The sequence below is a fragment of the Rattus norvegicus genome, chromosome 13, assembly GCF_021556685.1.
Source record: "Rattus norvegicus strain SHRSP/BbbUtx chromosome 13, alternate assembly SHRSP_T2T, whole genome shotgun sequence".
NCBI classification, from domain to species: domain Eukaryota; kingdom Metazoa; phylum Chordata; class Mammalia; order Rodentia; family Muridae; genus Rattus; species Rattus norvegicus.
Genome location: NC_141546.1, coordinates 72203291 through 72226007, shown reverse-complemented (window position 1 = coordinate 72226007; position 22717 = coordinate 72203291). Strand labels below are relative to the sequence as shown.

Here is a 22717-nt window from a genome sequence, read left to right as displayed (position 1 = left end):
TCATTTTAAATCCCAAGCTGTCCCTCTACAGCTTCTGTCAGGGGTCTTCAAAAGGTCCTCAGAGTCTACACACTCCCCCTTTCTCACATGACAGGGCCATCTCAACCACACCATCTCAACCACCTACAGGCAAAAGACTCCCACATGCCTCTCTTCAGAGCAGATACGTAACACTCTTGGAGATCTCAATATGTAAAGAACTCCGTCTCTTTAATTATGCCCCGCTCTGTTGCCAAAACCCAACTCTTTCATGGTGAAATGTATGTCCAGAAAGTTGGTGTCACCTTGACACGTTTTCCTCCATTCTGTACCTATATCCAATCCAAGGACAAGTCCCTTCACCTTCAGCCCCTGCACAGCTCTACACTCATCCCTGATCTGCTCCCTTCACCCACCCCCCAATAGATGGTGGAAATCTAAAAGGCTATTCTGATCACATCCAATTCCTGCTAAAATACTTCATGGGCCTCCCATTGCTCTTACCGCAAAGTCAAAGTCCTCATCAATTGCCTTCAAACCAATATGTGCCCTGGTCTCTATTTCTAGAACCATCTCGCCATGCTCACCGACCCTGCCCCCATTTTACCTCACCTGACTCCAGGTTAGCTTTGTTGTGTTTTCTTTTGTTTGCTTGACACAGAGTCTCGTTCTATAGACCAGGTTGGTCTCGAACTTGGGATGATCATCCTGTTTCTGCCTTCCAAGAGTACCACATCTGGCTTGGGTTTTTTTGCTGTGCTTTACTTAGCTATCTCCTTGCCGAGATTTGTAGCTTCTGTCCACCACAGTCCTTCCTGTGCTCAGTACTTCGTACTTGATTCCCCAGCAATGAGAGAGCTCCAGAAAGCAGTGTGTGTCCCATGCAGGCCAGCATCGAAGCAATAATGCTCTGAGATAAAAAAGAACTGGAAAAATCAGAATCCAGCACAAAGAGGACTTTGAAAAAAATCACTTTTATTTGATTCCCTTATATAATCCTAGAAGGAAAATGTAAGAAGGAATAGCCTATTTTTCCCCTAATTTAATAAACTTTTTAAAATGAAATCTAGGCGAGTGGATGAAGACATCTCTAGTCCTTCACTTGTTAACAACATATTTGTTATCTTTATCATAGATCATAGATTGTTTTCTAGCCTCACACATGTGCATAGGAGGGAATATTACCGAGCACACTTGTCGGAAGCAGATAGCAACAATCCTTGGCTCAGAGCAGAAAACTTCACTTTGGTTGCTGACCGTTTGTGGGAGTCAGTGTTGGGGATTGAACCCAAGATCTGACAAGTGCCAAGCAATTGCTCTGCCATGGAGCTATACCCCCCACCCCAGCCTTTTACACCAGTTTGGAGAAAGAGACATGTGCAAGTGGACCAGGAGACCATTGCTGAAAGGAGAGGCAGGGCCATGGGAGTGATTTCTGCAGCAGCCAGTATCTGAGGAAGAATCGAGAAGTCTGTGAATACAGAATAAACATTGTCACTCGGAGACATATTGATTCCTTTTTCATTCTAATGGCTCAGACGGTAGAACCAGCAGACAATGACTAAAATATGAGTCAGATGCTTTGAAGTCAAATCATTTCACAACAGCAGGAAGATGCAGCAGAGAGATCATTAGAGGGTCTAACCAATCCCTGCTAACTCTGAAATCCTTAACGACTGCCTCTCCCATCCACCAGGCTGTTCTGAGGTTAGCAGGCTGGGGACATTCAGTCTTGGCTGTCCATGGCACTCACTGGTCAGCCATGCTCCATGGAAAGGCAATCCTGGCTAGAATGTACATTCTTCCCCAATTCTGATTCGTCTTCCTTCTCTTCCTTGCACCATCCAGTGGGAACACGCCACACACAGCGACACACGGCAGAGCCTATAGAAGTACCTTGTAGACCCACAGCAGCCATGTGACAAATTTCCACAGCATCCTTTCCACTCGGCCCTCCTGTTATTTTCTAGGTTTCAAATTGTTTCTTTTAAGCAGTCATCCTTACATTGTTCTTTCAAAACTTGTGTGAAAACAATTTTTGCATATGCATGCGTATGTGGTATATGTGTGTGTGTGGCATTTGTATTCACTTGGGGGGGTACACATGTAGTATATGTCATGAGTATGGAAGCCCAATGTCAATGTCAGATGGCTTCCTCAATAACTCTCCACTTTACATGTTGAGGCAGCATCTCTCACTGAAACTGGAGCTTTAGCAATCACTGGTCTCTACCTCCCTAGCACCAGGATTACAGGTCAACTACCACAAATGCCTAGTTTCTGTATAAGGATCTGAGCCACAAACCCCCAAAAGGTTTTGTCCACTGAGCCATCCTCCTTCCCCCAAAGATGGCTGTTTTTAAGTGATCTAAGGTACCATACAACAAAACCTCTTGCCACATTTCTTGGCAAAGGACCCAATCAATATACAAAAGGACACACGTGTTGCGTCGAGTACCAGTTTATACTCCACCACACCCACTCCTTTTGGATAATTATCATTCGAGTCCTGGGAGAAACCGTCTAGCTGTTTCTCCTTCTACAATGAAGTCATGTCTTGATAAACCCACTGTAAGTTGAAAGTCGCACAACTTAGAAATGCGTTTACTACTTCTGACTTACAGATCATCATAGTTCAGCAACAGGACACAGGGGACTGCCTGGGAGCTGCAGGAGCTGCTGTCCAACATGAAGTAACAAGCGTATTGTAACACAGTGTGTATGGCTTGCATGAGAGCAGGTCAAAAGTCAACATTTCAAGTAAGGCGTCTACTCAACACCTACTGCTTTAAAAGCTGTTGTTCTAGGTTCAGTGAGAAACCCTGCTTCACCACGTGGATAGTGATTAAGGAAGACACTTGACATTGACCTTAGCCTTCCATTCCCCCCATACCTATGCCCACACATATGGGAATATAAATGCACACACAATAACCACATACGCCACACACATACATATGCAAAAGGTATATAAGTATATAGTGGGGAAATCACAAATCAAACCATCATAAATCAAGGGGTGTCTGCAGAATGTTCAGTACCTAATGGGTAGGTCTCTCCCGGCAGGCCAGAAAGTACACAGAGCAGTGGCTCCCACCCACTGAGATCAGCACTCTACACAGGCTGCTCTCTCCCCTGAATCTATCCATTTACTTAGAAGTAATAGTAACATATCATTTTATAAAAAGTTTTATTGAGGCAAAACATGCCGAACACTTACCATTGAAAGCTGTTTAAAACAATTGAACGTGCATACTTCAGTAGTTCGTTATGGCATTCACGACTGCCACCCATTTCCACTGATTTTCCATCTTCCCATCTTGAAACTCCACATGACTTAAGTAACTCCCTATATCCCCGCAAAGGGGTGTCACATTTACCAGGATATACTCCAAGGGGGCCCCTGTGACCACCATTCCCCTTTATCTCTTGTTGAACTTGATGGGTGACAGAATCTGATATAAGTGGACTTACAGAGCACATGTCATTTTCTTTTTTTAATATGTTCTATTTCATGTAGAATGGCCTTAAAGTTGATACATATTGTAGCATGTCTGTGAATGATGTTCCTCTTTAAGGCTAAAAATATTCTGATGTATGCACATTATACAATACCTATGCAAAGTGTGCATATTTATATATTCACCCGTCAAAGGGCATTGGGGTTGTTTCCAGGGCAACATGTTCTTCATTTAATCCCACAATTTAAGATTCCAGATAAATTAAATTGAATAGCAGAAGGTATAGGAAGTCAGCAGGTGATCCAGACACAGTACCTACTTCTCAAGGAACTCACAGTACCTTTTGCTCACAGATAGGGTTGAGTTTAGGCAAGAACCTCTGTGGTCACACTGATTATGGGCAGCAAGAAAGCGGAAGCAAAGGGAACTGACACCAAGACGTGGCACTTGGGTCACTAAGGATGAGCCCTTTAAAACTGGTGAGGGAGATCAGACTTGGGAATCTACCCAGGTCAGGATTTACTTGAGGGACAGGAGCACCTTGCCCGTGGATTTGCGCTGCATCACATGAAGGAAGGCATCATTGACCTAAAAGAAATCCAAAACGGAATGTGGTCAGACTTATGCGCGTTTCAGCAGATATCTGACAGATGATCAATTTTTAAATACTGCTATTGAAGTAGCATGGAAGTAATAAGTTGCATCTCTGTGAACCGTAGATACACACGCAATGCTAATAAGGTCACCATAAATACGAAGGAATACAATATTTAAGAATAACTGATCCACAGAATTTCTCCTCGTCTAAGCTTATGATTTTCAGTGTTGTCAGATAAGTAAGTGGCAGCAGGCAGAAAGTCCATGAGCCAGTCCTTCTTCTCCTGGAAGATTTTGTACCAGCTTTTGAAAGAATGATACGCTTGAAAGAAGAATCAATAATTTTTAAAATTTTTATCATCTTATTATACCAGTTCCTCTGCACCTAAAATTGCAACATACTAGAAATCTTTTTTTTTCAGAAATTTAAGATGTTGTGTATTTTTTTACTCTGTTATTGGGTTCTTATACCTCTACCTCCCTTTCAACACTTACTCCATCCTTTCCAAGCCCCGACACTAGGTAGGAGAGAAAGAAAGTTGGAGGGAAAGGGGGTGTAGGCCTCTGTAGGCTACTTCCTGCTGATTAGGGACATCGGGTTCCTAGAGACGAGTCTGATCTTTGTCCTCAGAATATCCAGTAGTTCAGCAAACCAGCAAACCAGCAAACCAGCAAACCAGCAAACCAGCAATAGCAAATGCAGAGCAGGAACAAAGCCAATTATAAAGCAGCTATAGGAGTGAAAGCAGTGTGGCATTGGTAGAAAAACAGAAAAGTAGATCCATGGAATGGGACAGAGGGCCCCAAAGCAGAACCACACATAGTCAACCAATCTTTAACAGGAGTGACGACAGCTCCATGGAGAAGGGAGAGTGCTTTCAGCAAACAGCACTGGGAACACTGCAGACCCGCACTTGAAATCAAAGTGTGTTTCATTCACGAAATTCACAGAAAGCATTTAAAGTCACAAAAATCACCTCAAACCAGGTGATTTCATAAATCTAAATGTAAAACACAAAACTACACAGCTTCCAAAGACAACACTGGAAAAGAAGTCAGGTTCACTTTGGGTTTCATAGTGAGATTTTGGAGAGAGCACTGAAAGCACAACCATGGGGGACTAATTAGTAAATAAACGTCAGCAGAGCTGCCAACCTTGAGGCTGGTGGGATGACTCAACAGGTAGTGGTGCTTACTGTGCAAGCTTGCTGAGCTGAGCTGGGTCCTCAGAACCCACATAAAAGTAGGAGATAACTGACCCCGCAAAGTTGTCCTCTGATCTCGCCATGTGCACTGGGACACATGCATCCACATACATATAATAATTTTTTCAATTAAACTATCTGGGACTGCAGAGATGTCTCAGTCAAGTACTTGCCACAGAAGCATGAAGACCTGAATTAGACCCCGGGGACCCACATAAAGAATCTAGCATGTACTTATGATCCCAGATGGTGAGGCAGAGTCATTCTAGCCACAGTGAGCTCCAGGTTCAGTACGGGACTCTGTCTCAAAAGCCAAGGTAGAAAGTGTTACAGGAAGTCACCAGGAATCCACATTTTATCTCCACATGCATGCACATATGTGTATATGCACCTACATGCACACACACACACACATGCACATACACATAAAAAAAGAAAATTAAAAATGTCTACACTAAAGAAGACATTGTTAAACACATAAAAAGACAAGGCATATGTGACCTTAGAGAAAATCATTGCAAAACATTCACCTAACAAAGGGAATAGAGAAAGAGAGAGGTGGGGGCAAGCAGACATTAGATAGAAAGAGAATACTTAAAACTCAAAAGTGAGCAAAAGATCTGAGCAGATATCTTACCAAAGAAGCACACAGATATCAAATAAGCACTAAGACACTCAGTAGGCAGAGATTAAAAGCAAGACGAGACCCGCTATACACCGATTAGGATGCTAAGAACCAAGACACTACACCAATAGTGTTGAGAGAGTAGAACAGCAGGCCTCACTTGCTCTTAGTGGGTAAGCAAGGTGCAGACACTGTGGAAGGCTGTGTAGCAGTTTCCCACCAACCTAATCATGCACTCACCCAGCAGTCACATTCCTGGGTCTTCACTCACATGAACTGAAAACTAAGTTAACATGAGCACACACATGAATGCTCTCAACAATCTCACTCACGCCTGGGAAAACCTGGGAGCAACTATGCCCTTCAACAGAGAGTTGGATAGGCAACTTGGAAGACAGGGGTAGGCGAGTCTTAGAGGCCAGCCTGATCTGTGGAGTGCGTTCCAAGGCAGCCAGGGATACACAGTGTGACAGAAATACCCTGTCTCAAAGGAAGGACTATCAAGACACAGGAGGCGTTGAAGAACCTTAAATGAATATTGCTAACATAACAAGAACAGCCTGAAGATGGCTCCAATTACATGACACTTTGAAAAGGGCCAAAGCTATAGAGACACCAGGAAGATCAGTGGCTGCCAAAGATACAGGATAAGGGGCTGAACCTAAAGATGTGGATTCCAGAGGATTGTTTAAGGAAGCTATTCTACAGGCTATGTAATAGTGGTTACATCATATTGAACATTTAGCAAAACCCACAGAGCTGTACCACACAGAAAGCGCAACTTAATGTGCACTCCCCACTGCAATCAAGACCCTTGGTGTGTAGCCGTTGGCTCACTGGTTGTAACAAACACACGAAACCATTGCAAGGTGCTAAGTAAAAGTGGGAGCTTCTGACTGAAAATAGAACATGAGCACTCTCTACTTCCTCTTGAACTTTTCTGTGCAACTAAACCCACTTTTGAAATGGTCTACAGATAATGATAAATGCAAGGAATAAAATCAAAAAGCAAAGAATGAAATGAACAACACCATCACTTCTACAGACAGTATAATAATCTACGTAGGAGGGTTGGGGATTTAGCTCAGTGGTAGAGTGCTTGCCTAGCAAGCACAAGGCCCTGGGTTCAGTCCCCAGCTCCGAAAAAAAGAAAAAAGAAGAAGGAAAAAAAATAATCCACGTAGGAAAATGAATCAAAGCAACAAAAATAGAAAGACCATCAAACCAACGAAATAAAAGCCACCACTGATATTTCTGTCTCTATAGCAGAAATATCAACGAGCAAATGTAGCAGAAGTAAACTATGTTATCAAAAATCAAGAATAGTGACATTTGTGGAAAACTGGAAAAAATACCCCATAAGATCTTACAGAAAATACTTTAAGCTTTCCTAAAAGACATAAAAGATCTGGCTATATAGTTCTACTTACAGATAGGACAACTTAACAAATATGAAAAGCAAGAACAAAGGTATAAGACACATTTCTATACATTAAAACATACCTCAGTGCTCACACATAAGGGCTATAGGATACTAATATACAAACGAGTATTATATTTGAACCAAGAGAAAACAGAGAGCAGATCTGTGTGTCCTGAAACTTGATTAAAATAGCATCATGAATCATAGAAAAAGACTGAAGGCTGAGAAAGCTTGCTTGCTACAAATAGGAAGGTAAAAATTAGTTAGTTGGATACTTATAGATTGGTGCCTAGCCCAGTTGTCATCGGAGGCTTCCTCTAGGAGCAGATGCAGAGATGCACAGGCAAACATGAGAGAGGGTGAGAGGGAGAGAGGGAGAGAGGGAGAGAGGGAGAAGGAAGAAAGGGAAAGGGAGAGAGAGAGAGAGGAAGAAAGAAAGGGAGAGAGAGAGGGAGAGAGGAAGAAAGGAAGGGAGAGAGGGAGAGAGGGAGAGAGGAAGAAAGAAAGGGAGAGAGAGGAAGAGAGGGAGAGAGGGAGAGAGGAAGAAAGAAAGGGAGAGGGAGAGAGGAAGAAAGGAAGGGAGAGAGAGGGAGAGAGGAAGAAAGAAAGGGAAAGGGGGGAGAGAGGAAGAAAGGAAGGGAGAGAGAGGGAGAGAGGAAGAAAGAAAGGGAAAGGGAAAGAGAGAGGGAGAGAGGAAGAAAGAAAGGGAGAGAGAGAGGAAGAGAGGGAAAGAGGGAGAGAGGAAGAAAGAGAGGGAGAGAGAGGAAGAGAGGGAGAGAGAGGGAGAGAGGAAGAAAGGAAGGGAGAGAGAGGGAGAGAGAGAGAGGGAGAGAGAGAGGGAGAGAGAGAGGGAGAGAGAGAGGGAGAGAGGGAGAGAGGAAGAGAGGGAGAGAGGGAGGAGGAAGAAAGGGAAAGGGAGAGAGAGAGAGGAAGAAAGAAAGGGAGAGAGAGGGAGAGAGGAAGAAAGGAAGGGAGAGAGGGAGAGAGGAAGAAAGAAAGGGAGAGAGAGGAAGAAAGGAAGGGAGAGAGAGGGAGAGAGGGAGAGAGGAAGAAAGAAAGGGAGAGAGACGGAGAGAGGAAGAAAAGAAAGGAGAGAGAGGGAGAGAGGAAAAAAGAAAGGGAAAGGGAGAGAGGGAGAGAGGAAGAAAGAAAGGGAGAGAGAGAGAGGAAGAGAGGGAAAGAGGGAGAGAGGAAGAAAGGAAGGAAGAGAGAGAGGGAGAGAGGAAGAGAGGGAGAGAGGGAGAGAGGAAGGAAGAAAGGGAAAGGGAGAGAGAGAGAGAGGGAGAGAGGAAGAAAGAAAGGGAGAGAGAGGGGGAGAGAGGGAGAGAGGAAGAAAGGAAGGGAGAGAGAGAGAGGGAGAGAGGGAGAGAGGAAGAAAGAAGGAAAGGGAGAGAGAGGGAGAGAGGAAGAAAGAAAGGGAGAGAGGAGAAAGAGGGAGAGAGAGAGGGAGAGGGAGGGAGAGGGAGGGATGGAGGGAGGGAGAGAGAGAGAGAGAGAGAGAGAGAGAGAGAGAGAGAGAGAGCGCGAGCAATGTGGAGGTCTCCATCAGGTACCTCCTCTTGGAATTTGGGAAACCCTATGGAAGAAGGATTGAAGGAGCCAGAGGAATTGAGAACATTAGGATGGCATAGCCCACAGAGTCAACTAACCAGGGCTCCTAGGGGCTCACAGAGACTGAAGCAGCAATCACAGAGCCTGCACTGGTCTGTGCTAAGTCCTCTGCATACATTCTGTGGTTGTTTAGCCTGGGGACTTTTGTGAGACTCATAGCAGCGAGAGTAGGGGTGTCTCTGACTCTTTTGCCTGCTCTTGAGGCCTCTTTCCTCCTACTGGCTTGCTTCGTCCAGCCCTGATATGAGGGTTTGTACCTGGTCTCATTGTGACTTATTGTGCCATGTTCAGTTGATATCCCTGGGAGGCCTGCTTTGTTCTGAAGGAAAACAGAGGAGTGGATCTGGGAGAGAGGGGAGCTGAGGAGGGGGCTGGGGTCTGGGAGGAGTAAAGGGAGGGAAACCTGCAGTCGGGATGGACTGTATGAAGGCAGAATAAATTAAAAAAAAAAAAAAGGAAACAGTTAGCTGAGATACCCACGTAAGTAACTTCAGATACGGTTAGTCCTTATGTGAGGACCTTAAGTTAGTCCTAAATGTGCTGGACCCTGCGTGCTATGCCAACTGTCCCAGTGATTCTGGGGGTTGAGACAGGAAGATAGCTTGAGCACAGTTGTCCAAGGCCAGCCTGGGTAACACTGCAAGCTCTATCTCAGTGGTTCCCAACCTTCCTAACACTGCGACCCTTTACTACAGTTCCTCTATGCTCTGGTGACCCCTTGTTGCTACTTCATAACTAGAATTTTCCTACTGTTATGAGTCATAATGTAAATATCTCATATGCAGGATATCTGAGACTCATAGCAGTGAGAGTAGGGTAATCATTCACAACCCACAGGATGAAACTATCCTACCTCAACAACTCGAACCTATAAAGTTAATGAGTGAGAAAATCATTTTGACCCTAGGATAAGGAAGGACTTCTAAAACAAGTCCTCCAATCACAACCATGAAACAAAATATGTTAGAGTAGACTAAATGTAGACAGAGGTAGCAAAGTATGACAGACCAGGAGTTTTCTTGAAACCTATCTGCTCAAAGACTACTTCAGGGATCACACCCTTCTGCAATCATGAGATCGGCCCCTGTGTTTATAAGTGCCCAACCTGAATGGTAACAGGATTGCCAGGTGGCCATCTGCATGAGAAATACTAACAAGTATGGAGATGCTTGGTCCCCACCTTTTGAGGTGGTACCTTGCTGGGGGAAGTGCGTCACTGGGAAAGGGCTCAGAGGGTTTGTAACCTCACCATGATTCTGGTTCCCTCTCTCTGCTCTGTGTTGGCTATTGAATATGTAACCTCTTAGCTTCCTGTTCCGGTCATGTGCTGCTAAGACTCCCTGCCATCACAGACTCTCCATCTGGAGCCAGAAGCTAAATAAATTCATTCTTCCATCAATCAGTTTTGGTTGTGGTCTTTATCACAGCAACATAAAGGTGACTGATACACTAGATGACTTAACACATCAAATTCCAGAAGCACAGATCACACAAAGAATCGCACACATTGGAAAGGAGACAGGAGCCATAACAAAAAGAACTAGAAACCTGAACACCTTCTAAATATAGAGCATGTGGGTCTGTAAGTTTGTGAAGTGTTTCTCCTGGGTGAGGGGACACAGAGTTGAGGACAAGTAGGGCCACTATGTTATACCCCTATCCAAGTCAGACAGCAAATATACAGAAATATGCCTAAATGCATTAAAGTTAAGAAATGAACATTAAAATCATAAGATGCCTCTTTATGCCTTGTTATTTGGGTGAATATCAGAAATATAGACATTGCTGCATAGCAATAAAATGACAAGTAGACAAGAACTGTCACGCATTTCTGGGAGGGACAAAAAACTCACAGGGTCATTCTAAAGAGTGACCAGCCATCAGGATGAGTAAACACGTGGACCGTAACCCAGCAGTCCTGCTCCTAGGAAAACAGTCCCCACAAAATAATTGCACAAGTCCTTAAGTTTAGACCTATGAAGCTGCCTATTATCACACCTACTATGGTGTCATGAAATCACCCTGAAGGTTTATCGAGAGTGTGTCTACGAACCATGGTGGGTGTGCACCACATGCGTACCACTGCCCAGTTCTGGGAGACGATGGAGGACACATAGAAGCAATGGCGGCAAAATGGAGGTCTTAAGACAGCATGGTGTCCGAAGGTAAGAAGCAAATCAAGAGCATAGCAGCAGTCGCGTATGTTAAAGATAATGCACAAGTGCGGCTGTGTGCTTTACAAGGAAACACAAACCCACAGAAATACATCAGGCCTGCTGCAGAGAAGTGCTTGGGAGGAGGGGAAGAGTGAGGACGGGCAGTGGGGCGAAAGCACATGCACACGGGACCGAAGAAGGTAAACATCTATAGGTATACGGATATAACAGCAGAAGATGAGCCTTGCACAGTCCAACAATGAGTATGTGCTTTGAGAAGAGTCTGCTGGTTAAACAACCCTTCCCATTTGAGATTCTCCCCAAAAAAGCACACACAAAATAAATAACTAAAAATAAGCAGAGAAATCAATCAATCATGTCACTCTCTGGGCCAAGTGTAATCTCTGCTTTCAAAAACATCTGCACTGTGGGGCTTTGCGCCTTAGGAGACCTTTCCCTTGTGCAGTCAGGCTCCCTGGGAGGAGGCGGAGGAAGTCGAAGACAGATGTTGGGACACTCGTTCCCCATGGCTATCTCCAGGTGACTCACGGCTGCATGGCTCTCTCCCTGTCAGGTAGAGCTGCTCATTCCCCAAGATTTGTCAGAGCCTCACAGTAGAAAGCAGATGAGAAAATAAGCATTGTTTGAGGTGGTGGTATTTCATCACTCAGCATCCTAGGGAAAGAAAGACTCCTTGCAAATGAATGTTAACATAGAAAAAAGCTGTGGCTTCAAATGCTGTCTTGTTTTAAACCATTTTGCATATAAATAAACCTTTTGTAGAAATGAATCCCATATTTACCTGGCTTGCTAAAGAGATAAAAACTATGTGGAAAGTTTAATCTCATTCATCTGTTTTTCAGAGGTGCCATGGCTTTCCATGCCCGGTTGCCACTTCTGTTATGATAGCAATTGCTTCTAGGTTCCCATCCAGAGCTGGGAACCAGAAAAGCCCTGGAGTCTGGGACCGAAAGGGAAGTGAAGGCAATGAAGTTGTCAGTGTGGCAAAGTTGCAAACCCTCCCTTGGAGGGCCGCTGCAGGGGTCTGGGGACACTGCCTACAGGCGGCTACAAACAAGTACAACTACTGGAGTCAGGCCATATCGGATGCAAAGTGTACCCAGAACATTGGTTCTCTGCCTTGAGGGGGATGAAGCGGTAATTAAATGTCTGGAGAGACACGCAACCTGAAATTTGAGGAAGGGAAAGATAATGCTTTTGTTTTAAGGTGAAGGTTCTGCTTTTGGAATTTTTAATTAGCTCATCAAGTAGGAATAATCAGCAGTACTTACAGCTCCCCCAAATATATCATGCTGATTCATGCCTCCATTAGCACCCCGCTCTTCCCTCCCAGCACTCTCCTGAGGTCTTTCCAACTGGAAAATAAACTCAAGGGCAGGACCAAGTCCGACATTTTTATAGACTGTCATACGGAATGTTCTCAGCAAACGATGAATAAAACAAACTCATGAATAAGTGGATGAATGTTCCCGAGACTGAGTGGGACTTTCCGTTAAAAGGCGAAGTGTTTGGCTAATGACACTGCTAAATTATATCCATCATGTCCTTACTCTGATACAAAATTATCTGACTCTTCTTTTAAAAGTCTTTCAATGATAGAGATACAGCTCAGTGGAAGGGTGAATTTCCTAGCATGTGAGAAGTCCCAGGTTCAAGTCCCGTGGTATCAAAAAAAAAAAAAAAAAAAAGGTTAATCATCACGTTTCACCAAAAAAAAAAAGAGAAAAGGAGATGCAGACCTCATATAAACTCATGAAAAGATACTCAAGGTCACTGATCATTAGGGAATATAAGTTATGCTCACAAACAGGTAACCTTATACATCTACTATGAAAGTCTCTAAAATTAAACAACTGATACTAATGTTAAGTGTCAACAAATACAAAACAACTCCAACCCTTGGGCATTATTGGTAGAGAACACAAAATGGCCCAGACACTCTGGAAAATGGTTGGTTTAAAAGTCCAACATAGTATTAGGAAATAGGTAGAAGCAAAATCCCAAAATGTTAGAACAGAAATCCAACTTCCAGCCTACATATCTACCCGAGCACTATTTTCTAGTCCAGAATGCCCTGATCTCAGGAAACCTAGAGGCCATGTGGCCTTAATAGGAATGGCATAAGGTGGCTTTGTCTTCAAAAATCATGGGAGATGGAGGCTGAAGCAGAATTGCTTCTGAATAACAGAAACAAAGAGAAAGAGATTCTGGGGTCCTCAAGCCTGTTCTTTTCTTAAAGGCATCACACAGCTGCTCCTTTTAGAACTAGGCATAAGTTTCTTTAGAAGCAACTGAAATCAAATCCTGTCCCTATGTCATTCTTGCTTAACAGCTTTATTTGGATACCAGTGGAGATGAGGAGAAATAGCAAAGCCAATTAAGTATCTATGTAAATGTTTTAACATTAAAGGTAGACTTAGCATATATCCTAGAAAATTCTACCCTAAAATAAATAGTCATATTTCTACACGTACATGAATATTAGTCAAACCTGAAAACAATCCCGTGTCCATTGATTGACAACTGAATAAACAGGCTGTGATATATCCATCCAACAAAATATCACTTGGCTTCTTTATAATAAAGTTTCCACTTAAAAAGAGAAAGAAATACCAGTCCACGACAAAAGGGACTGAACTACTGATGCATTTAATCTGGATGAACTTCCAAAGAATTATACAAAGTTAAAGAATATAAAATTATGGGGCCTGGAAAGAGGGCTGGGCAATTAAGGGCACTGGCTGCTCTTCCAGAGGTCCTGGGTTTAACATCTAGAACCCACATGGCACCCTAAAACCAACTGTGATGACTCTAGTCACAGAGGATCTGATGCCCTCTGTTTTCTGAGGGCACCAAGCATACATGTGATGCACAGACATACATGCACTTTGTGGTAGTTTGAATAGATTTGGCCTCCCAGGGACTCACGTGTTTGAATGCTTAGCCCATGATGGGTGGCACTGTTAGGATATGTAGCCTTATTGGAGGAAATGTGCATTATGGGGTAGGGATTTAAGGCCTCCTCCTATGCTCAAGCTCCACCCAGCATGGAAGATAGTCCCCTCCTGGCTGCCTGCAGAACACAGTCTCCTTCTGCTGCCTTTGAATTAAGATGTAGAATTCTTGACTCCTCTAGCACCATGTCTGCCCAAACACTGTCATGCTTCTGCCATGATGATAGTGGACTGAACCCCTGAAACTGTAAGCTAACCCCAATTAAATGTTTTATGGATAAAAGTTGCCTTGGTCACGGCAACAAAACCCAATAAAACCCAAACTAAGACACAGTTAAAATATCCGCACACATAAAACAGAAATTTAAAAGTAAAATATATGAATAAACAAAAAATAATCCAACAGCAAAAGGCCATGGACTATGTGACTCATTGATATGATATTCTAGAAAAGCCCAAATTGTAGGGAGAGAAAACAGATGGGTGATTGCTAGGGGCTATGGAGGGTGGATTACAAGGGGGCACATGAAACAAATTGTATCTTGATTTTATGGGTGGCTACATAACTGTATTTGTTCATGAGACTCAGAGAATTATCTGGATATGGTAACATTCAGCTGCTAGGGAGACTGTGGCAAGAGGGTCTCTTCAACTGAAGAGCTCAAAGTCAGACTGGGTGACATAGCAACAGAGCCTAATTCCTTAGAAATGAAGCCTCGTTAAAGACGCTTCTCTCAATCATGCCATCCTTCCAAGATTCGGAGATCCTTGGAGAAGAGGGGGCAGAAAGACTGTAAGAGGGGTTAGGGGGATGTTGGCCTGGAAACCAGGAAAAGGAATAACATTTGAAATGTAAATAAGAAATACCCAAGTTAATAAAGATGGGGAAAAAAAAAAAGACTGTAAGAGGCAGAGGGGACAACGTCAAGGAGACAGTGTTTCCCAGACACAACAGAACAGATGCACTGATGAACTCACAGAAATGGGGACGGTGTGCACAAGACCTGCACAGGCTGAAGCCAGGCACAATTTCAGAATGGAGGAGGGACTGTGGGCTTTAAGTCCCTCCCCTAGCTGAGAAGTTATTTGCACTGTATTGCTGCTGGGAGAAGGAAAGTCCGTTTTCTTCTACTGAGTGATACCTGGTGTATACTACAAGGCCAGCCCCACTCCCAGGAGTAGTCAGCTAACACGAACTGGATTCAATGGGTGTTAAGGGGGTAGGGAGCAGAGGATAAGAGTGAATATGAAGTTGGGTAGGTGGAAAGTTGGGGGAAGATCTGGGAGAAGTTGGGGGAAAGGGAGATAAATATGATCTAATATATATTTTTGAAATTCTCAAAGACTAAATAAAGAAGACATTGCTTAAAAAAATAGAATGCTCTCTTTTGTGTGACGCTATCCAGGCAGTTAACCACGTCAAGATGAAGCTGAAAGTCTCTTCCCTAGTCACTAGTCACAGAAACCCATTAAATGGATGGCGAACATAAACTTCATCCTCTCTACCGAGGCATGGCCACAGAAGTAGCTGCTGATGCTCTGGGTGAAGGGCGAAAGAAACAGTTGGGTACCAAATCAGTGGTGGGAACGACAAACATGGTTCTCCCATTAAAGCAAGGTGTCCTGACCCATGGCAGTGTGCACCTGCTGTCGAGTAAGGACATTCTAGTTATAGATCAGGATAACTAGAGAAAGGAAAGCACAAGACTGCTCAGGGCTGCACTGTGGATGCCAAGCTGAGTGTTCTCAACTTGGTTATTATTTTTAAAAAGGGAGGGGGGGGTAGATATACCTGGACTGACAGACACTACTGTGCCTCAAGGGTGGAGGCCCAAAAGAGCCAGCAGCATTCCAAAGCTTTTCAGTCCCTCTACAATAGATGGCGTCCACAACATGTTGTCAGCAAGCCCTTAAACAAAGACAGTAAGGAGCCCAGGACTAAAACCCCAAGATGCAGCATCTCATCACTCCACATGTCCTGCAGCACAAGTGCCCTGGAGAAGTGTGAACAACACACTAAGAAGAATGAGGAGGAGGCTGAAAAATGTGCTAAACTTTTAGCCAAGAGAATGAAAAACGCCAAAGAAAAATGCCAGGGACAGATTGCCAAGAGACGTAGGCCGTCTTCACTGAGAGCTTCTACTTAGAAGTCTGAGTCCAGTCAAAAATAAGTCTGTAAGGGTAACAAATGATCAGAGTTTGAAACACACACACACACACACACACACACACACACACACACACACACACACAAACACTGCACTGAAGATTGCAATTCCAGGGCTGCAAGGGCAAGGGGAAAGTGAGACTGACCAAGGAAGATGGAAACGGCATGGGGCTGTGTCACAAATCCTCGACTCCAGAGAGATACAGAGCACTGCTCATGTGGAACCTCTACGAAGAAGTCATGCAAAACAATCAGTGGGAAGAAGATAAAGCAATGTGCCCTCGTCTTCCATTCCTCAAAGCTTGCCCTACAATCTCCACTCCTCACTGCGGTACCAGGCCTCACGCTGTTCCTGGGAAAACAGAGGCTTCTCTGAGTCCATTAGCTCAAGGGTCTGCTCCATAGCTGCAGCAGCTGTAATAAGTACATGGAGGCCTTGGCTCTGAGAACCACCTCACTCCAGGGAACGAGGGACTGTCAGTGGTCTAAGGAGAGGAATCCTGGGAATAGCCATCAAGGCTATATGACTGCAGACCCCCCCTCCCCGGACAGCATCCCAGAGAAGTGTGATGAGCAGTCAAGTGGCCAGGGGCTAGGGTGGGTGTGAGGGTATACTGGAGGTGGGGACGGCAGATCTGAGACTCTCCACAAACTGCGTCTGGATCAATGAAATAATCACTACCAAGTCTGAAGTCCTGTTTTTAAGAATATTCCACCTGTACAGAGGAACCCTGAAGCAAACAATGTCTAGTCATTCATTCTACTCACCTGGTGGCCTCACTTGACCTTTACCTAGGAACACTCTCAGATCTGTTAGATATATTTCAGGTCCAGCTTCATAAAGAGAAAAGACTGCACACCTCAGCAGTGCTATTCTCTGAACAGATCATAGGCCAACATATATGTAATCCACCCAGCACGGCACAGATGTAAACACGGCACCTACAGTAAACAGTTAAGTTCCAGCTTAAATGTAAAATCTGAAGACTGTGGTTCTAATCCTGCCCTCTGAGATCCTTCATAGGGACAGGAAAAGCTCCATTCTGTATTTTATAACAGTGCTCTCTTGGGCATTTGGAAGTTAGTAAATTTACTGGGTTTTTTTTTCCCATAGGTATTATTTTATTTAATTTTCACAACCAGCAAAGCACATAAAGTATATTACTGCCTCACTGTAAATGAGGACGACAGAGTAGAAGATGTCTAATTTCCTCACAGCCAACATCTGAACTCTGGGGCTCTGGCCTCAATAAGTCAGTCAACATATACATGAGTGAATGACAGCAGCTGGAGTCTCTAGCTACAGACGTCACAATAGCACACAGCCCTACGTGGAGGTTGTGCACTGCGGGAAGGATGGCATTGAACAAGTAATTATAGTAAAGGGAAAAGGTATAAGGATTCAGCCTACTGAACGACCGACAGTGCAAAGGTTATTGGCGTATTAATATGAGCTATCAGGTCAACACTGTAAAAGCACCAAGCATTCTGACACTGTATAGATTTTATAAGTTCGGTGGTTATTTTTTAATCCCAACAGGTTTTGACAAATGCCGTTTAAATCAAAAATAAAGTTCAGTAAGACCAATTATCTATTTATTTACTCTTGTGGTTTTAGGCAAACAAAATGTATAAATTGTCATTGCTTAAGTAAATGCAAGAGTCCTGGTCATTTTGATTACAAGACAGTTCTTGCAGTCCTTGCAGATATTTCTGATAGATAACTGTCATACTATAGAATACAGTATGCTCTGGCTGTGGTGGCCCACACCTTTGATCTCGGCACTTGTGAGACAGGAGTGGCAGATGTCTCTGAATTCGAAGACAGCCTGGTATACATGGGAGTTCCAGGCAAGCCAGAGAGAGCTACATAGTGAGACCCTGTCTTAAAAAATAGTAATTTTCTTTAAAAAATACAGTATGTGCAAAGCCTCTTCTTAGTTCATTTTGAGAGAGCCTGACACGGTCATAAGCAGAGGGATTCTGGTCCCACCGGCTATCTCTGTTTATCAGCTCTGACACAACACATCACTTAGGCAGCTTTCTTGGCTTCTAAGCCCAAGTTCTTCGCCAGTAAAAACTGATTAAACAATGGGTAGAGCACAAAAGAGCTTCTTGGAAGATTAAATCAATTAATATATACAAAGTGCTTAGCCTCTGGTATCTCTCTAAACTGTCTGCCTGGTCGCAGACACAGACACCGAAGAGATAGCAAACGTGTAGATGGACTTGGTGTTGGAGAGCCTGGCTTGGAAGGCCACTCAAGAGCACCCACAGCAGCAGAGGGGGCAGATCCGGGCAATCCTTGTGAAGGCTTCCTGGGAGGTGGAAGGCAAACGGAAGCTGACAGACAGTAATTAGAGCTAATTTGTGTTTTCGAGGAAAGAGCAGCATGTGGACAACTAAAGTGATTCTTTTTTCCATGCCTCAGCAACACCGAAATCACATTACTGGAGGGAAGAGACCTTCAACTATCACCTGTCTCCCTGATCACCCTCTCCCTCTGGGTGACAGAAAGCCAAAGCCAGAAAGGGACCGAGAAGCTACCAAACTGGTGGTTTTCAACTCTTTAAGCCACAAAACCTTTTCTTAAAAGAAAAGTATGAATGAAAAAGTGAAAGCAAGCAGCTACTCAGACTTCTGAAGAAACGTGGTCCCAGAGGTGAGCTGCTGTGGTCTCCACCACCCACCCACATCCCTACCACAGCTCCTAAAGCATCGTCTGAGAGCCTCATACAATGACCGTCTCCTTGGTAGAAACTGAACTTCCACATCCTACAGAGGAAGGGCTATTACTGAAGACAGCCAGCTTTCTAGCAACCAGCAGATCCTCTATCAACAGTCCGCTGCTTTCTTGATGCACACACCAGAGAGATAAAGGGCACGCACTGCTTCACACACAGGTGGGAGGTTGGTAATTCATGAAGTGGGGCACGGAGGGCCTAGCCTCTGCTAATCCACGTTTGAACAGGACATGGCTTTTTTTTTTTTTTTACATTAAAACAAATTAAGGGGGAAAGTTCTTAGAAAAAGAGAAAGGCAGGCATCACAGGAAACGCCTCACAGAGGCACTCACAGCCGAGCTGCATATGAATGTATGCAGTCCTGCTGGAGAGGAAGCTTGAGCCACAATTATGAGACTGTGGGGGACGAAAACAGGGAGTGAATAACCACCAGAATTAACTACGGTGACTAACGGATGGATTCATGTCTTCTAAGGCCCAGCACAATTCATGTTCTGGTCACAGTACTGAGCCGAGCTCATCAGGCTATACTTTGAGACATCTATATTTGAAAAAACCAAAGGTCAGGTCAAGAGCTTCCTTCTTGGGACTCTGTGTTGAAAAGTTCAAGGTTCAAGTCAACACTTGTAAATGATTTTCTAAAGCACTGTAACTTCCCTCCATCTGAGTCACCAGTGATTGACAGAGCCCTCAAATTCAGCTTAATCCTGCATCCATACTGAAAGCCAGGAGAATGGCAGGAGTCGGGACACACGGAAGCCTGTGACACTCCACTTAGCATGTACATCCCAGCACGCGGGATAGCATGTTGACCTTTTCAGTCCATAAAAGGAGGGTTTACGGGTCTCAGAGATAAGGCTGCCAGATTTGACACACTCCTTAAGTGTTGTCTCACCTTCTCCAGCTTGAAGACAGCACCAGTGTGTGGGTGGATGAGCCCTTGCTGGCAGTACTGCAGGGCTGTGGACATGCTCTTGGAAAACACTGCAAAGTCCTGGTGTTGGTAGCGACCCCAGTACAGGCCCATGGCAGAGATGTTCTTCAGGAGCAACAGGTTGCTGGGCACGGATGCGATGTTTCCTCCGGCGAATCCCAACACCACAATCCTGCCCTCCCACGCCAGGCTGAGGACCAGGAGGAAACAGAAAGGTTATGGGAAGCAACGGACAGGGCTGGGAGGATGGCTCAGCCTGTAAAGTGCAAGCCTAAGAACCTGCATTCCCATCCCCAGCACTCATACAAAAGGTCAAGCGTGGCGGTGTGCACCCATAGTCCCAGCACTGATAACAGGGCCCCTAGGCAGCCAGGCTGAGGTGGTGACATGGTGACTTCTGGGTTCAGTGAGAGACCCTGTGCCCAAAAGAATCAGGTGGAGAGCAACAGAGGAAGAGACCCAATCTCAACCTCTGGCCTCCACACAAGCAACACGGGCAAGTACACAGCCCCCAATGTGTACATGCATACACATACATCAGAGAGAGAGAGAGAGAGAGAGAGAGAGAGAGAGAGAGAGAGAGCGAGCGCAATAGGTGATTATATCCATCAAGATGGCTATTATAGTAAAAAAGAAAGAAAACACTTAATAGTAAATATGTGGAGAAATTAAGATCATCATGCTTTGTAGGTAGGATATATTTCAAAGTGGGGGGCTTACTATTATGGAGAACAGTATGAATTTTCCTCAAAAATATAAAAATATATTCATTAAAAAAATATTCCTGGTATATTTGAGAGAACAGAAAACACACTGTGAGCTCTCTATGCACATCTCTGTCCATGACAGCATCACTTCCAAATAGCCAAAAGGTAAAAACAAGCCCAGAGTCCTCATCAGATGAAAGGATAAACACTCTCTCTCTCTCTCTCTCTCTCTCTCTCTCTCTCTCTCTCTCTCTCTCTCTCTCACACACACACACACACACACACACACACACACACATATGGAATGGTATTCAGCCTCTGCAAGGAAACAAATCCTGTCACCCATTGTCACAGAAGTGTCCTTTGGGACAGGGTGCTTTAGAATCAAGGCTGACTCTTCAAATGTGGAAGGATATTGGGTATCAACCAATGTCACTCCATGGGCTGTATGTCAAGACAAGTCAGCTTGAAGATTTGGAACTTAGGCAGCAAAAATAAGGCAGATGATGGAAACAAGGACACTTTAGGACTCCTTAAGGCATGGGATTTCTTTTGAGAATTCTGAATAATCTACAAAACCTCCAGAGGTTTCTGCAGCCCATTGTGAAAAGTTCCAGAGAGCACGGCACACGTGGGTCATAAACAATGCCTTTGCATGGGGCTTTGACAGAAGAGGTGTGCATAGTTGTTCCTCTCAGGGTTTTGGGGTTTTGTTTTTCTTCTTCAGAAAGGAAATGAGAAGCTGTTTACAAAACCAGAAGGCAAGATGGAAGGATCGAGAGTAGGTCCACTCGTTCTCCGTTTCCTCCTCTGTGTCTTCTCTGAGCGTAGGACCAGCATCCTGAGTGATACCACACTCCTCCTCCCCGCTCAGGGATTCCTTCTGGATTCTACCCAGTGCTGACTGGATTCCTTCTGTGGGTAGGCAGCTCTTGCTGCTCTGGTTTTTCTTCTTCAAATTGAGATAAATTACAATGTGCAGATGCGAAAAATGAAAGCAGGCCAGGTGTAGAGACTCATGTGTGCTTACAAACTCAGCACTCAGAGGCAGCGGGATCAGGAGTTCAAGGCCAGCCTTAGCTACAGAGTGAGCTTCAAAACAGCATAGCAAATACCCTGTCTTAAGAAACCCAGGAGGAGAGGAAAAGGGGAGGGGGGAAAGAGCAGGTGGGAATGAGGCTTGCAGAGCACACCAGACACCCTGGGGGAAATAGAGACTGGTAAGGTAGAACAGTCCCACCAAGTCTCCAGTGACACAGAGTTAATCAGACAAACCAAGGAAGCACACAGCTACTGCAGGACCAGCGCCATCAAATAAGCTTGTAGCTTGGTGCATAATCAGCTGGGGAATGAGGAACTACCACCTCAGCCATTCTAGCATCTGAACAATGATCTCCCCGGGACCCCACACCCCCATATATTTAATGCAGCCTAGTGGAGGACCAGAGAGCTAGATTTAACACATGGATGATTTCTAAAGTCTCCAGTGTTGCCAACTAGAGAGTCTGGAGTCATTTTTTGAATATTTTCCAGTTGGATATTTTGTTTTTACTATATTTAAGCATTTCCTGATTTTCTCTGCTTCTGTTCCTTGTCACCCACCCACTCAGCTATTCTCGTTGACGCTGATGCCTACAGGAGACGTGAGCTGCAAAGACCGAGAGAAACCAAGCTGGGAGTCAGAGCTGTAGGAAGGTTCTGTGGAGCCCCAGCTCTAACCATTCTGGACAGAGCAGCACACGCACCTGCGGAGAGACTCCAGGAAGACATCTCCTCCCACCATGTCAATGGCCACATTCACCCCACTGCTGCCCACCAGCTTCTTCACTGCATCCTTCAGGCTGCCCTGGCTGTAGTTCACGCTGGACTGTGCTCCCCTCTGCATCGCCAGCTTGCATTTCTCGTCGCTCCCAGCTGCAGCTATGACCTGAGTGAAGACAGAAGGTTCCCAATGGACCAAATCATGTGGTAGGAGGGGCACATCCCACCAAACTAGACTCCAGCAAAAGTGTCTCTCCAGGAGCTCTTCCTGCCCAAGCGTTGGCCTTGATCCCGACACCCCCTCCGTGTACCCTAAGTTCTGAAGCGCACAGTTAGAAAGCAATGGAAGTTTTCTACCATGTAATGAGCACC

The 22717-nt window shown here is 44.6% G+C and overlaps 1 protein-coding gene across 35 annotated transcripts in view; it reads right to left on the bottom strand.

Moving 5' to 3' along the window:
* Nucleotides 1-934: 934 nt before the first annotated feature.
* Nucleotides 935-22717, bottom strand: part of Cryzl2 (crystallin zeta like 2) — a 42486-nt gene continuing 20703 nt past the window's right edge. For 21 of the 35 annotated variants that reach the window (XM_087580201.1, XM_087580211.1, XM_087580202.1 and 18 more), the window contains 3 exons: nucleotides 22330-22511; nucleotides 19839-20067; nucleotides 3153-4028 (listed from right to left, as the gene is read on the bottom strand). In XM_087580201.1, the coding sequence (XP_087436327.1) occupies nucleotides 3960-4028; nucleotides 19839-20067; nucleotides 22330-22511 (480 nt within the window). In that variant the 3' untranslated portion in view covers nucleotides 3153-3959. 35 annotated transcript variants of the gene reach the window in all.